This window comes from Borostomias antarcticus (genome assembly GCF_949987555.1).
Source record: "Borostomias antarcticus genome assembly, chromosome: 11".
Classification (NCBI taxonomy): Eukaryota; Metazoa; Chordata; class Actinopteri; order Stomiiformes; family Stomiidae; genus Borostomias; species Borostomias antarcticus.
Genome location: NC_140244.1, coordinates 2,065,390 through 2,081,878, shown reverse-complemented (window position 1 = coordinate 2,081,878; position 16,489 = coordinate 2,065,390). Strand labels below are relative to the sequence as shown.

Here is a 16,489-nt window from a genome sequence, read left to right as displayed (position 1 = left end):
TAGATGTAGATCCATTTCTTTCATTTTCAGTAAGGGATGCGTAAAAAGCCACAAAATATATACTTTTTTCCCCCTTGTGATTGTTGAATGTTATATTGTTCACTAAGCAAGTGGTTGAATGATGGATCACTTGGTATTTACACAGTGTTCCTGTTTTAAAGGTGGACTTTGTGGGATGAGCATCTTTTGACACGAGGGCACCGCTAGGCCTCAGCTAATCTCAACTAAGTGGGCTGTAAATGGTCCAGGTTCATCTTTTTCTAATGAATTGGATTGTGCATTTTTGACGTGGCTATATTTCGGCTTAGTCTGAAACTCACGGTGCCTGAAGACAAAACGCAGCTGAAACACGCGATTGTGGAGGTTTCTCATGCCCATTCGGTCCTTTGAGGAAACCAGAGCTCTCATTTCTTCATTTATATACTGTAACATGTACAGTATGGTGCAAAAGTATATACACTAAATCTGACACTACACATCAATCGTATTGGGGTAGTTTTGTAGCTAGAGAAGAATTGTTGATCACACACCACACACTCTTTAGAGAGACACACTAGGTGGTTAGTTGACTTCCCAGATAGCAAGCGGATGTGTAATGATTCTGGGCCATATATGGGCCGGAACTAAGCCACAAGGGCCAGATCTGGCCTGTATATGGCCCAGATCCGCTTGCTATCTGGGTTGGTTAGTCACTTCGCTGAGCACTGTCTGCAATATGTCTCAGACACACAAGTGCACAGGATGCACACAACAGGCTTTTTTTCCATACCAATGAACAAGCAAAGATTTCAAAGTAATGGAACATTGTTGCCTTTTTGGGTTATGTACCTAATGCTAGCTTTTTATTGATTTGTGTTTTTTCAACCCAACGCCTTTCATATTTCAGAACTAGCAACCAAGAGGACTCAAATAAGTTATTACCACCCTACAACATCTCTGTAGTGATAATATCATTGTCCAACCACTCTTCACAGAATGTTACATGTGAACTGTACAGGGTTTGTGATTGGTCGGTCCATCTCTCACTTCCTGTTTTTCAAGATGGGTTAATTCAAGGAGGTTATATGAAGGGTTGAGTCTCTCTTTTAGCAAGTTGGGCTGAAATGTGCGGTGATTAGTCAGCTAATATACCGTTTTGCCCTTCCAAGCAATGATTGAAAGGCAATGTGGGGAGTTGGGGGGGGCACTTGTAAATATTAATAAACACCATGGGATTGTATTTAAGAGACGTGTATCTTGTCTTCTTTGAAAATGACCAATATCTAAAATGTCATGGTCTTGAGGATGCACTTATGTCATGACAAAACATATCCAAATTATTTATATTCGCACAACACAAACTCACTCTAGCAGGTGTTGAACTGACCACCACATCATTAGCATGGCCATTAGCCCACCATGTATGTAAAAACTATGCGCTGTGATGAATAAACATTCTTCTTCTTCCTCTTCCCGGCAAGTCATCCCCCTTTTGCATAATCCTTCTTGGTAAATCGCCCCTTTATTATCATTTGCCCTTTGGTACATCTTATTAATTATTAAGGAGGTATAAATCTCCAAGAACACAGACCAAGCCCTGAACTCTGCCTCTGCTACTGCTGGAGAAAGGTAATGTGATCTTATGGACTTGTGTGGAATAGCTTGTAAATGTATATGATTTGATGTTTGTTAGCTCTATGTGCGTATACTGTACATGTGTTTGTATGTTTGTACATACTTGACAGTATGTATGTAGGCCTATGTATGTACGTATGTATGTGTGTATGTATGTGTATGCACATACAGTATGTACAGTATGTGTATATGTATGTAGATCTTGTATATAATATAATGTATGTGTGTATGTATTAGGGCTGTCCAAAAAATTTGAAGTTCGAAAACAATTCAAATATCTTTTTTTTTTTAAGAAGTTTGAACCTAAATTTGAGAGTTCAAATATTGTAATATGAATACAAATATATTATTTATCAAAAACTATGCAGCGAATCTTGTTCATGCACGAAACGTGCATTTCCCGCGCTGTCAAAAACACCTCAGCGAGGGGTAACAGTGTTCACAGCACAATATTACAGTCAAGGGTTATTTTATTAGGCTATTATATTCATGAAAAATCTTTTTTTTTTAAGTACATATAAATTTGAATATCGCTCGAACTCTACTAAATCAATTTGAATATATTCGAACTCAATTTCATGGCACTTTTGACAGCCCTAGTGTATGCACGTATGTACATTATGTGTATATGTACTGTATGTAGATCTTGTACATATTTTAATGAATACTGTAGAAATAGAGCATTAATTGATCAGTTTAATGTTGCTAAATGCTTCTCTCTGTGTTCAGAGGTACACTATCCCTGAGGTACACTGACCAGGACGCGTCACGATGGGACGACTATCTCTCCTCACAGGTGGATCAACGACCATTAATTCATTTATTCCCTTATTAATTCACTCAATATCGTTTGTTTATTCATCACATGTTCATTCTCTCAATCATTCAATTGTTTATTTGTTCATTTTTCCATTCATTAATTCTCCATTACTTAGTATGTCCGTCCTACCTGAACCTGTGTTTATTTAACCTTTAACCCCGCAGGTCTGGGGGTTCTGCTGGTGCTGCAGACCGGTAAGCATCCTCCTCGCTCAGCTGTCGTACTCTGAGGGAGGCTAAGGCCCAAACTGTGTAGTTCCAAACAGGAGGTCTGCTTTTGGTCAGGCAGCTTTATCTGTCCCAGATAGCAAGCGGATCTGGGCCATATACAGGCCAGATCTGGCCCTTGTGGCTTAGTTCCGACCCATATATGGCCCAGAATCATTACACATCCGCTTGCTATCTGGGGTGAGAGCAGCCCACACCCGGAACAGTCTGCCAACACGGCTCAGGGAGTATGAAAGATATTTATTTTAAAATAAACTTAAAATCTTGGTTGAGAGATGGTCAAGTGTGTGGCTATTTTCACTGAGGGGTTGTAATGTATTTTAATGTATTGTAATGTATTTTAATGTATTGTAATGTATTTTATCAGGCTTAGTAACCTACTGCATCCTACTGGGTTTTAATTATTGTAGTGCTCATGACACCTGCCCCAGAGACTACGGTTGAAAATTAGCCAATCTGGCTAAACTGGCATATTTATAGAAATGTTCATTAATATGCACTGTCTCTGTATTTTAAACCAATTAATTAAACTAAACTGAACGCCGGTCTATTCAGGGGCGGGGTGGCCATCTCGGGAGCACCAGGGGTTTTCCCGGTGGACTGGCGTGCTAACTGGCCTGGCCTAGCCTAGCCTACAGGAGAACCCCCTGGGGTGGGGGTGGGGGTGGGGGGGGGTGCTGACAGATCTTCTTTTTTTTTTTTGGGGGGGGGGGGGGGGGGGGTAGGATCCGGCTTAAAAAGTGGCCTGACTGGGTCAGAATTATTTCCCCAGTTCGTCCCTGGGTCTATTAAATATAGATTTTTGCATTGGAGCCGAGTGCGCGGCCACGCCCGATAAATGGGGGTGGGGTTTCTGACGAATCTGAAGACTCCTCGTCTCGCCCCCTCAGCCACCTCCACCAAACTGGTGTGTCACATGACCAACTGGGCCCAGTACCGGCCCAGCAGCGGCAGGTTCACCCCGGAGAACATCGACCCGTTCCTCTGCACCCACGTGATCTACACCATGGCCACCATCAACGTCTTCAACCAGATGACCCCCGTGGAGTGGAACGACGAGACCTTGTACAAGAGCCTGAACAGCCTGAAAAATGTGTGAGTGTCCTGGGTCGGCTTGGACCGTTAGAGGGAGGACATAGCAAGCGGATGTGTTATGATTCTGGGCCATATATGGGCCGGAACTAAGCCACAAGGGCCAGATCTGGCCTGTATATGGCCCAGATCCGCTTGCTTTGTATGTGGTCCTCGTGGTTGAGGTGTCTTGTTCCCTAGTCTTCAGACTCTAATCAAATCAAACTTTATTTGTATAGCGCATTTCATACCCAGAGGCAACACAATGCGCTTTACAGAGAACAAGGGAGGTGGGCATAGGTCCCCCCATACATATTCCAGAGGGAAGCAAAAATATCACCCAGGGGCCAGATAAGTGAGCTGTAAAAATTCTTCCCTGACCCCTCTCAACAAGGCGATCAAGCAAGCTCCTGGAGTATGTTTGTCTACCGGCTAAGAGCATTTATAAAGCAATAAATTACATTAAATTACATTTTCAGAGCAAGAAGGGTGTGTTCGGTTTTATGTAAAGGGTTGGTGTCTTTGCAGGCTGAAACCCTGGCTATAGCATTGACCTTATCTGAAGTAAGTACTGTAACCCTCATCTCTCTTCTCTTCCCCACCTAGGAACCCACTCTTGAAGACGTTGCTGTCCGTTGGAGGCACATCGAACGGAATTAGCCCGTAGGTCGCTCATGACAAGACTCCATTATTATTTTCAAATATTCACACCAGAATACCACAAAAACAAAAAGTACTGACTGACCATTGTTGATGTTTGAGTTTTCACACTGAGGGTGCAGGTCAGTAAAAGAAACTGCCACTGAGTTATTTGAATTCAGCGCTAAGCCCGACCCTGAAACCCACTCTGACCCACTCTAGCTTCATCGCCATGGTTTCCAAGCCCGAGAGCCGCGCTGTCTTCATCAGGTCGGCCATCAGCTACCTCCGCACGCACAACTTTGACGGCATGAACCTGGCCTGGGAGTACCCCGGACAGAACGGAAGCCCTGAGAGCGACAGGGAGAGATTCACCGAGCTCCTGAAGGTTAGCCTAGCTCAGTGGTTCACAAACAGGGAGAGATTCACCGAGCTCCTGAAGGTTAGCCTAGCTCAGTGGTTCACAAACAGGGAGAGATTCACCGAGCTCCTGAAGGTTAGCCTAGCTCAGTGGTTCACAAACAGGGAGAGATTCACCGAGCTCCTGAAGGTTAGCCTAGCTCAGTGGTTCACAAACCTTTTCAATCAGGCCCCACTTGGGTAATTGGAAGTATTTTCGGGGCCCCACCTAGATTGGTAGAATTAATTATAGTTACTTAGTTTACTACTAATAACAAGACACAAAGATCCAATTTTAGTTTTATATTTTATTCAAAAATTAACAAATCTGGCCACTGTGAAATAATTAGGCCTCAAACCCAAATAATAATAATTTAAATAATATATTAATCAAAATTAGCTTCTTCTTTTTTCTTTTTCTTTTTTGCGCCCCACCTGCAGTACCTCCGCGCCCCACTAGGGGGGCTCGCCCCACACTTTGGGAAACACTGGCCCTAGCTCGACATGCTGCACTAACATTTCTTGAGTTGAGTTTCAAATTTAAAATTGCTGCCTAAAATGCGAGGGGTATTTCCGGGGCCTGTTTGTTCACTTGTATCTTCCTTGATCTTTGCGGTACTGACTGTGCAACCAAGAACACAGGAAATAATACCACAACATAACCTTCTCACAATGTGGACGTCGTCTCTATCTCTCCATAGGAGCTCAGCAAGGCCATTGATGATGACGCCAAAGACAACAGGAAGCCACCGTTGCTTCTGTCGGCTACAGTTGCCGGCTTCCGTCCCACTATCAACGAGAGTTATGAGATTCCGGAAATCTCCAGGTAAGACGGACTGAACGAAGTAAGATTCAGTTAAAAAAAACATCCATTATGTTTCCATCTAGTCTTTTCAGGAATCAAGCTGTATGGTAATTAATAAGGAGGTCTGATCCTGCTTAGCAGCTAGACTGACTGACTGTCTTCAACAGTCATCTGGACTTCATGAATGTGATGACCTACGACTATCATGGCCACTGGCAGGCAAATACCGGACACAACAGTCCCCTGTATCGCAGCAGTCTGGACACTGGCTCTCATTTCCACCATAACGTGGTAAGAATGTCACACAGACCGACAGATACACACACACACACACACACACACACACATACACACATACGCGGCCATCTGAGATGAAAAGAAAAGCCAGCTATTTCTCGACATAACCCTACACCGTCTTCGCTGTCGCTCTAGGACTCCGCCTTGTCCTATTGGCTGGCCGAGGGCGCCCCAGCGGAGAAGCTGATGATGGGGTTCCCCACCTACGGGCGCACTTTCCGCTTGACCACCGGCAATACTGGCCTGGGAGCGCCGTCTAACGGACCCGCTGACGCCGGACCCTACACCCGGACCGCCGGGTTTTGGTCCTACTACGAGGTACCGTATACAACAACAACCCCATAAGCACGGTGACCATATCTACGCTGGGCCTGCCCGCAAACACCCATCCCTCAAACTCTCCATTTTGAAATATGGTTCAACTATCTGTCCCCAATAGGGTTGTAAATGTCAAGGAATTCCATTAATCGATAACTGTTAACCTTAACAAACGATAGTTGATTAATTGATAAGAACGTCCCGCGCCGGACTGCGCTTTGCTCGCTTCATTTTGGTGGCTTTTCCCACTGTGTCGTTGACATTTCCCAGCATCCCGATTATCCTTCACTACATGGCGGGGCGCACTCATGTGCAGTCAGACCCTAAATCATGATTACATTCCACGCAACTCCCGTTGATAACGTTCGTTCCCCCCAAAAAAGTTCAGTTCCATTAACAAGCAATTAATCGAGTCACCAGATCTTACTCGGGTAAATTCTTATCGGCAATTAATCGATAGTCGATTAACTGTAAACATCCCTAGTCCCCAATAAAGACACAATGTCACTTTCATCCCCACTCCCGACCGATCCTGACCGATGCAGGAAGTGCAGCGATGCTGAAATTGGAGCGATTCAACCCTCAGTCCTCTCATATTGACCTTCCCCAGATAGCGAGCGGATGTGTAATGATTCTGGGCCATATATGGGCCGGAACTAAGCCACAAGGGCCAGATCTGGCCTGTATATGGCCCAGATCCGCTTGCTATCTGGGTCACTAACCCTCTCTTCCTGTGCTGGCAGGTGTGTTCCTTCATCCCCAGCGCCACGGTCAACTGGCTGGATGAGCAGAAGGTTCCCTACGCCACCCTGAGCAGCTCCTGGGTGGGCTACGACGACAAAGAGAGCTTCGCAGCCAAGGTGCCCGTCAAACGTTTAGGGATCGATCCATCAAACAATGATTCCGTCATTCAGAAGATACAATACCGGCTTTCTATCGTCTGAATTTTTGTTTTGTTTTTATCAAAGCGTAGCAATGCCTTGTTCCTTTTACTGAACTGATATGATAATACCAGCTTTCTATCGTCGGAATATTGTTTTATCAAAGCGTAGGAGTGCCTTGTTTCTTTTACTGAACTGATATGACATCAATGCCGCGCCAGTGGTGATATCGGCTAGCCCTCCCGCGTTTAAAGGTCGGTTCGTCCCCCCACCCTTTGACCCTCAGGTCCAGTGGCTCAGAGTCCACAAGCTGGGCGGAGCTTCCGTGTGGACCCTGGACATGGATGACTTTACTGGGGCCTTCTGTGCCGACGGAGCCTACCCTCTGGTCAACCAACTGCGCCAGTCCCTGGGTAACAATACCTTCTGTCCACTAATATAGTTATGATCTAGCCTCCCAACCCAGATAGCAAGCGGATGTGTAATGATTCTGGGCCATATATGGGCCGGAACTAAGCCACAAGGGCCAGATCTGGCCTGTATATGGCCCAGATCCGCTTGCTATCTGGGGAAAAAAGCAACCAACTCTGTATGTTTCAACTCAGCATTTTTCTAAAGGAATAATACCAGAAATGCAGATTTCTTCTGAATTGTACTTGAATTGTACTGAATTGTACAATAAAACATCTCCCAATACCTTATTTCAGCAGGAACACACAAATTAACAGAACCATTTATTAAACAAAAAATGCAATATGTTTTGTCTTGGAATCGCGTCTCCTCTCAATGGGTAGGCCTAGTTCCTGCCTAATTCACTGCCTGAACTAAGCTTCGCTCCAAGATCAAAATAATAAAGTTTTGGATTGAAAGCATCCTTGAGTGAGGGGTCATCGTTTCAAAATGGTTGTCCAAATGATCGTCTATTGTCCTCCAACTTTCTTTTCTCGTCTCTCTCTCTCTCTCTCTCTCTCTCCCTCCATCCAGGTTTCCCTCCTAAACCCACCACCACAGTAGCGCCGACCACCATACCTGACCCCACTACCACATTCTGTGCCACGCGTCCAGACGGCCTGTACCCCAACCCAGCTGACCAGACCACCTACTTCCAGTGCTTCAGGGGACACACATACCTGTACCAGTGCCAGCCGGGCCTTGTTTATGTGGACGCCTGCAAGTGCTGCGACTGGCCTGAACTGGCCACTGCAACGACCCTGAAGTGGACCAACTAGCCGTTAGCTTCATTGGGAATTAGCCATGCCAGATGGGAATTAGCTGTTTGATGCTAGTTATATGGTAGGCAGCATTAGATAGTAGTCAACCAATAGGAGGATTTTCTCATCTCATGTCTGTTCACTGTCCACAACAATGAAAGAAATTAATAGTTCTTTTTTTGTATTAAAGCTCAGAATTTGTGTAAGATCTCTGTTGCTGTAATGCTCACACTGTATAGTCAAAGTCATACAACTGTAGCCTGCTAGTGGCTTTGATGCGACGTGAAACCGGCACGCGCAACCAGCTGCAAGGACTGCTGCTGCGTTGTGGTTTGTTGAGAGCGCGAGCCAACAACCAATGGATGGAAAGCAGTATCAGTGGAAACAAAATGCACCTCAGCTCACTTTTGGGTGTCACATCAAAGAGTATGCATATTTGTGTACATACATTTCACATTTTGATTTTTAATAAATATATATATACACAAATGTATAAAAACCTCTATTCTTTTTGTCATTATGGGCTATTTTGTGTAGAATTTTGAGACAAGAAATGAACTCAATATATTGAGTAAAATAAGTCTGTAAAAACGTGGAGAAGTTGAAAAGGATGTGCAGACTTTCCTGTTTGACTGAAGGTGTCTGACTTGCAGACAACTTGTTGTTCCCCCCCCACACACACACACACACGCACGTGCCCACGGCATGCCCGTGCCCCTCCCTCCCTTCCCACTCTTTCTTTGTCAATGTGAACGCTCAAAGCAGACGGAGCAGCACAGCACCCACACCTCCTCCCCTGAGGGCCCTGAGTGATGACAGCTAACCAGCCAGGTAACACAGAAACCAAACCACTGTATTGTTTGCCCCCTAAGCTGCAGTTGCCAAACTATAACTTGCATTTATTTGTCTCTGTTGTGAAGTAAGTCTCATACAGCGCCAAACAGCTGAACCTAAATTAGCCGACTGCCCACCTGCTTAACAAGCTGGACGCTAGTCATAATCAATTAATGGATTTAACGTAATGATCACCACCACACGACCAATGTCGGTAGAATATTTTGTTGGTACAGCATGTGAAGCTATCAGTATACTTTAGCTGAATATTTAGTATATTGTAGTAGCCTTAGGTTTACATTAGGCTACATACAGTAATTAACACTTGCAGTAATCTACTTGCCAAATGACAAATAGGCAATTCCAAATTGCCTGCAGAAAAAGTAGCCATCTGGCTTGTTGTAATGTCACCAAGAAGTCTATCTTACATTTTTGGGAAATGAGCCCTTAATTATCATGCACAGCAGAACATTGCTTTAACTCATTTAAATAAATATGCAATTATGTTTTGTTTGGTTTTTAAATGTCACACTACTAGAATAAGGCTATAATAAGCTTATTTTTCACTGAGCACTTGCCCCCCCAAAATGTCTGTGCACGCCACTGGAAATGTGTGTTGTGTTTTATTAGCCTGTATAATTGATGAAATGTGTGTAGTGTTTTATTAGCCTATGTAATTGTTTGAGTACTATACTTTATACTTCATTTTTGTGAACTCAGCTCTGCTGGAAAGGAGGTTTCAGTTGCCCCCGACTTGAAGTAAAGGCTTGAAATGAAATTTAGAATGATACACCACCTGGCCTGTTTATAAATAAACATTGTGGTTTATGGGAGCACAATTCAATACAATGTGATGTAGACGTTGCTCTGGTCTAATTAACTCCAGTAAAATTGGTCTCACATCTGTAGTGGACTGACTGGATGTCTATGTGGGGTTGTTGAATGTACTATTAGAGCGTTGCAGTGTGTAACAATGCAATTGCTTTCACCTCAGACGACTGAAAGGGTTTGGTAATGGGCCCAGGATCCTAGGGGCCTTCTACAGAGGCACAGCTGAGAGCATCTATCATCCAATCTAATCTCATTTAATCTCATCTAAACCCTGGATTTGCAGGCGGCTCCGGGACAGTTTTTTTCCCACCAGGCAACCAGGCTCTTGATCAATGGACACTAATGGCCTAGTGCATGTCATCTGCCTGTGACACACACACACACACACACACTCTGTGTAGACTCAGACTGTGTACAAACAAACACACACTTACATACAAACAACACACATTTGCACACACACATACTTTCCACTTTTTAAATTCTGATTCTGAATATCTTGTATTGTATAGCACTGTTCTATTGTTTATTATTATTATTATTATTAGTAGTAGTAGTAGTAGTAGTATTGTTGGTGTCGTTAATTTTGTCATCATCATCATCATCATCATCATCTTGTATTATTACTGTGTCGTTGCTGCATGACTGAGGAACCAGAACCCAAGCATTTAACTCTCTCATTCTTGTATGAATGACGAAGCGTAAAGAAATCCTGAGTCTTAGATCTCTGCTCGCAGTGTCGCCTTTCAACAGAAGATACGCTCTCTGCCAGAAAGCCAAGCGGGGCCAGGTGTGGCATGAATTGGAGCTGTTGACACAAATTTTTAATTCGCAAAAATGAGGTGAATGCTTCAGGCAATATGGTATCTTTGTTACTGCCATACCATAGCCAGACCTGTGGGTGCCAAGCAATCCTACTACTATAACCCAACGAGCTGCCGTATACACGCTTGTGTGTGTGTGCGTTCGGGTTTGCCTCACACACACCGTTCCACAGATCAAACTTTGCCAAAACACTGTTGGGGGTGTGGACCAGGACATAGGGTGATTTCCCAGATAGCAAGCGGATCTGGGCCATATACAGGCCAGATCTGGCCCTTGTGGCTTAGTTCCGGCCCATATATGGCCCAGAATCATTACACATCCACTTGCTATCTGGGTTATATTTCATTAACATACACACTCAATCAGATACTGTTTTTGTCAGCAGTTCAGTGCTAATTCATGATGTGGAACTGGTTTCTAGAAATCGACAATTCCAGGGCGCTCTTTTCAACAGCTGACAGACTCATTAATCCTGCCCCCTACACACCTGTCAACATGTGCTCTACCTCCAAGTGTGATGAATTTGTAGCATATTTTTGAGACAAGATAACTGACATTAGGATGAGTATGACCCAGGCAAGAACAATCTTATGCTTGCTGACCCTCCTCCCCCTCCTCCTCCTCCTCCTCCTCCTCCTCCTCCTCCCCCTCCCCCTCCTCCTCCTCCTCCTCCTCCTCCTCCTGCTCCTCCTTCTCCTCCTCCTCCTCCTCCTCCCCCTCCTCCTCCTCCTCCTCCTCCCCCTCCTCCTCCTCCTCCTCCTCCTCCTCCTCCTCCTCCCCCTCCCCCTCCTCCTCCTCCTCCTCCTCCTCCTCCTGCTCCTCCTTCTCCTCCTCCTCCTCCTCCTCCCCCTCCTCCTCCTCCTCCCCCTCCTCCTCCTCCTCCCTCCTCCTCCTCCTCCCTCCTCCTCCTCCTCCCCCCCCTCCTCCTCCTCCTCCTCCCTCCTCCTCCTCCTGCCCCTCCTCCTCCTCCTCCTCCCCCTCCTCCTCCCTCCTCCTCCTCCCCCTCCTCCTCCTCCTGCTCCTCCCCCCCCCTCCTCCTCCTCCTCCCTCCTCCTCCTCCTCCCCCTCCCCCTCCTCCTCCTCCTCCTCCTCCTCCTCCTCCCTCCTCCCCCTCCTCCCCCTCCTCCTCCTCCTCCTCCTCCTCCTCCTCCATGGAGAAGTGGTATGAGCTTGTTTGCGCCGGCTGACACAGAGATGTTGAGCAAAGTGGTGTCACAAATTAAGTCGTCTACATGTCGTCTCGATCCTATTCCCGCCAGGTTTTTCAGGACTGTTTTTTAAACTCTGTGTCCGAGGACACTTTAGCCATTGTTAACTGTTCCCTCAGTAATGCTTCTACCCATCAGCACTTAAAACTGCCCTGGAAGAACCAGGCCAGGTCAAGCCTGGCTTATGTGCGCGGCTAGCTTGTTTCATTAAGGGGGAAACGGAAGTCCACCGGATGTATAAAACGTAAACAACTGTGTTTGTTTAGCTACATAAAGACTAGAGGAGTTTCTCTCAGCATAGACAGTAATCTCTGAGAATGTCCCGTGTGGGAGTCCAATGCTCTGACCACTACTCTACTTGTGGAATTTAGGTAAGGGATAAAAAGGTTGGAGTGAAAGGATGAACGTGTTGAGGTTTGGGGTATAGTCCCAAAATGTCATCCACACCAGGTCTTGAACCCCGGACTCCCAGGTGGGAGTCCAATGCTCTGACCACTACTCTACTTGTGCAGTGGAGATCAGCAGGTTGATTTTGGTGTCCTTCTTGATTTTGGTGTGCTGGGACTACTGCCTCTTGTGGTGCCAACAGAGAAATGCAGCCCAACATTAGGGAGTAAGGGAGGGAGGGATGGAGTGAGGGAGGGAGGGAGGGAGGGAGGGAGGGAGAGAGGGAGTGATAACCCGACAAACGCTATACTAGCTGCGCAGCTGACCAGCCATGCACAAAAATAACCGATTTCAGTCCTCAGTAATTTTAGAGCGATTTCCAACCTCCCATTTTAGGTAAAATTCTAGAAGAAATTGTATTCAAACAGTTAAATGACTTTCTAGATGCAAATTTTACCCTTGACACTTTTCAGTCTGGTTTTTGCCCTCATCATAGCACGGAGCAATGGCATACAGCAATGGCCAAGGTTGTAAATGACCTCAGAATCAACACTGATGCCCAAAAGCTTTCTGTCCTTGTCCTTCTGGACCCGAGCGCAGCTTTTCACACTGTAGATCATGATATCCTTATTTGAAGACTTGAAGGTTGTCCTCTCCGGTCCAGTCCTTGACTGGTTCAGACCAAATCTAATTCATCAAGCAAAACTGTTACAAATAGAATACTGTGATGTCATGAAATAGAATAGTGTGTCATGTGAGAAAGTTATGAAAGTGATCCTATTGGTCTCCTGAAATTATGCTGCTTGTTTAAATAACTGTCTTTTTTTCCTTTCTTTTTTTTTCTTTTATGGGGGGGTTGTTGGTAATCCAGAAATTACAAATAATTAAAAGGTTAAAATTTATTAGTATGTATAAAACATGTCATGAGACTCTTACTCAAAGCCAAGACAAGTCCCCTGTCCTTGCAGAAAAGATAGCAATCACTAACATACACTCTTCAGCATTGCCATTTATAGCATATAATAGGCTTAATCATCTTAATGTCTATTAAGGTGGATTACAATACCTTAAGGTACATCACTGCAACCCATAACTAGTACTGTACTATAGAAAAGATCACCTAACAATACTTTTTGAAATACACAGTTTTCAGAATGCTTTGTTGTACTGTATAAGCAAAACATGCATGACTTTGTGGATCACGCCATAAAATTAGTTTATATAAGCTTTTCTGTGTGATTGGCCAATACAGTACTCTGGTTATTTATTCCATAAATTGCAACGTCCTTATCTTTAAAGTGACCGCACAAGGAGCAGACAATGATAAGATACAATATAACAATATAACAGTAAAGATCAATCCCACACGAAGGTGCTCATTAGAGTAAAATTATCATATATTTCAGTAGCTTTGTCTGTGTTTGTGCATGCGTGTGTGTGTGTGTGTGTCTTTTGTATTCAAGTGTGTGAATAACAAGTGAATAACCAGACAAAACATAATAGCTATGATTAAGCATACTGTACATTGTCCAAATGACCTCTGTTGATACCTACTGTATACAGTATCCATGGACCACAACCCATGTATCATCCTATCAATGAACGGAAAAAACACTCAATTATCAGCTGAAATCAACAGCTGACCTGTACTTTTACAGATGCAGACGTGTAAGCCATTTTATGATAAAGTGTTCAATGTTCAACTATTTGACCACAAAGGGCACGGCTCGAGTAATCACAACAGTGCATTATCAGGGAGAATATGTACTATTCTGTCCCCCCATGCATGTTAGCATATTATCACATTTATTGTTTTGTGCTTGTAACCAAAGGTTCCTGAGTTCAGTCCCAGCAGACTGCAACCCTGTTTTTCTTATTCTCGTGTTTTTGTGAGTAAACCTAATCCTGACCCTGACCTTATACACATTAGTTGCATACTGTACTAACCCTAATTTCGTCAACATATCGACATAATGTGGTTTTCCTTCAAGCATGGGATGGGGTCAGACACAATACCAATACCTGTGCAATATGGTAGCACAACATCTCAGTCCTACTCGCATTCTTATAGATACTTCTACATCATTTGTTGGGACGTCATGAAGACACTTCACAATGACTCAATTGTCATCCATAAGAAACAGTTTGCGCAATATTTGTACTCCATTTTATTAAGCGTCCTTCAAACTTCACCTCACTAATCTTATCCAACCATGTTCCATTAATGTTTATCAGCTCCACGCCTATGTAGTACGGTGGGTTGATACATTCCACCCCTCTCCCTCCTCGCTATATAAAAAGCTTGTCTGCCCCTTTCTTGATTGGATCTTTCTGCAGGTGAAGTTCACAGAGGTAAGCTTGAACAGAAAACACACAATGACTTATAATTCCCGGAATATGTGCAGGACCAGTATTGATTGACTTACTGTACTTAGCTACCTTTTTAAATGAAATCATTGATCTCAATGGGACTAACCTTGTAAAATAAAGGGTAAATAATAATAATAATAATAAGATATAGTATATTAGATATTATAAGAATAATATAATAATATAATTAATTAATCATATATAAAATTAGAATGATTTAACAAATCAGGTTAGCTCTTTAAGCCTAATAGAAGGAAGAAATTAACTATATTACTGTGCTGTATATTGCCTTTTATCTTATGCTGGAACTCATTTAGGACATGATAACTCTACCTTAGAGCAGTTCAGCGGGCAACGTTTTACAGTCATTCAGTACTGATAATATACATTACGAGAAGAGCAAGTACATATTGGACTCTTTATGCTTATATACTATTCTAAATATCTCATGAATAGCAGGCCTGTGAACCATTAAGGAATATGTTTTACTTACCTGTTTTGCACACAGGAGCATTGCTCCCGTGTCTCACTCTCTTTTCAGTGAATTCTACTATCAAGATCTTTGAGGTCAAGATGACCAAGTTTACTATTCTAGCAGGTAACTCATCTGCAACAACTCCACGTATCCACCTGAAGTGGAAAACACTTTAATTTGCACCATTGCAAACATTTCCGCTACTTCAAAGTGTAAGGAATTTGTAGCATGTTTTACAGACAAGATCACTGACATTAGGATGAATATCTGTGTAGCTGATGCTGCAGCATGCGTTCTTACTAAGACCAGAAGGAGGGCTCACATCACACCAGTTTTAAAATCACTGCACTGGTTACCTGTCAGTTAGAATAGATTTTTTGTTTATTTTATTAGTCTATAAATCATTACATAATCAAGCACCTAAATACATATCAGATATGCTTTTAAAACATACACCTAGTAGGTCCCTCAGGTCCTCGGTCACTGAGCTTTTAATGGTTCCTAGAGCCAGGACTAAGAGGCCTGGGGAGGTCCTAGAGCTAGGACTAAGAGGCATGGGGAGGTCCTAGAGCCAGGACTAAGAGGCATGGGGAGGTCCTAGAGTCAGGACTAAGAGGCATGGGGAGGTCCTAGAGCTAGGACTAAGAGGCATGGGGAGGTCCTAGAGCCAGGACTAAGAGGCCTGGGGAGGTCCTAGAGTCAGGACTAAGAGGCCTGGGGAGGTCCTAGAGTCAGGACTAAGAGGCCTGGGGAGGTCCTAGAGCTAGGACTAAGAGGCATGGGGAGGTCCTAGAGTCAGGACTAAGAGGCCTGGGGAGGTCCTAGAGCTAGGACTAAGAGGCATGGGGAGGTCCTAGAGCCAGGACTAAGAGGCCTGGGGAGGTCCTAGAGCTAGGACTAAGAGGCCTGGGGAGGTCCTAGAGTCAGGACTAAGAGGCCTGGGGAGGTCCTAGAGCTAGGACTAAGAGGCATGGGGAGGTCCTAGAGCTAGGACTAAGAGGCATGGGGAGGTCCTAGAGCCAGGACTAAGAGGCCTGGGGAGGTCCTAGAGTCAGGACTAAGAGGAATGGGGAGGTCCTAGAGCCAGGACTAAGAGGCATGGGGAGGTCCTAGAGCCAGGACTAAGAGGCATGGGGAGGTCCTAGAGTCAGGACTAAGAGACATGGGGAGGTCCTAGAGTCAGGACTAAGAGGCCTGGGAGGTCCTAGAGCTAGGACTAAGAGGCCTGGGGAGGTCCTAGAGTCAGGACTAAGAGGCATGGGGAGGTCCTAGAGTCA

At 44.4% G+C, this 16,489-nt stretch overlaps 1 protein-coding gene across 1 annotated transcript; it reads left to right on the top strand.

The window, feature by feature from the left end:
- Positions 1 to 2,323: 2,323 nt before the first annotated feature.
- chia.1 (chitinase, acidic.1) lies at positions 2,324 to 8,300 on the top strand (the record flags this gene model as incomplete). Its single annotated transcript, XM_084445715.1, has 11 exons — positions 2,324 to 2,345; positions 2,599 to 2,628; positions 3,552 to 3,756; positions 4,339 to 4,395; positions 4,594 to 4,759; positions 5,472 to 5,596; positions 5,743 to 5,866; positions 6,008 to 6,190; positions 6,934 to 7,050; positions 7,358 to 7,484; positions 8,056 to 8,300. 11 exons carry the CDS (start codon positions 2,324 to 2,326, stop codon positions 8,298 to 8,300), a joined length of 1,401 nt encoding a protein of 466 aa, XP_084301841.1.
- Between the last annotated feature and the right edge of the window lie 8,189 nt (positions 8,301 to 16,489).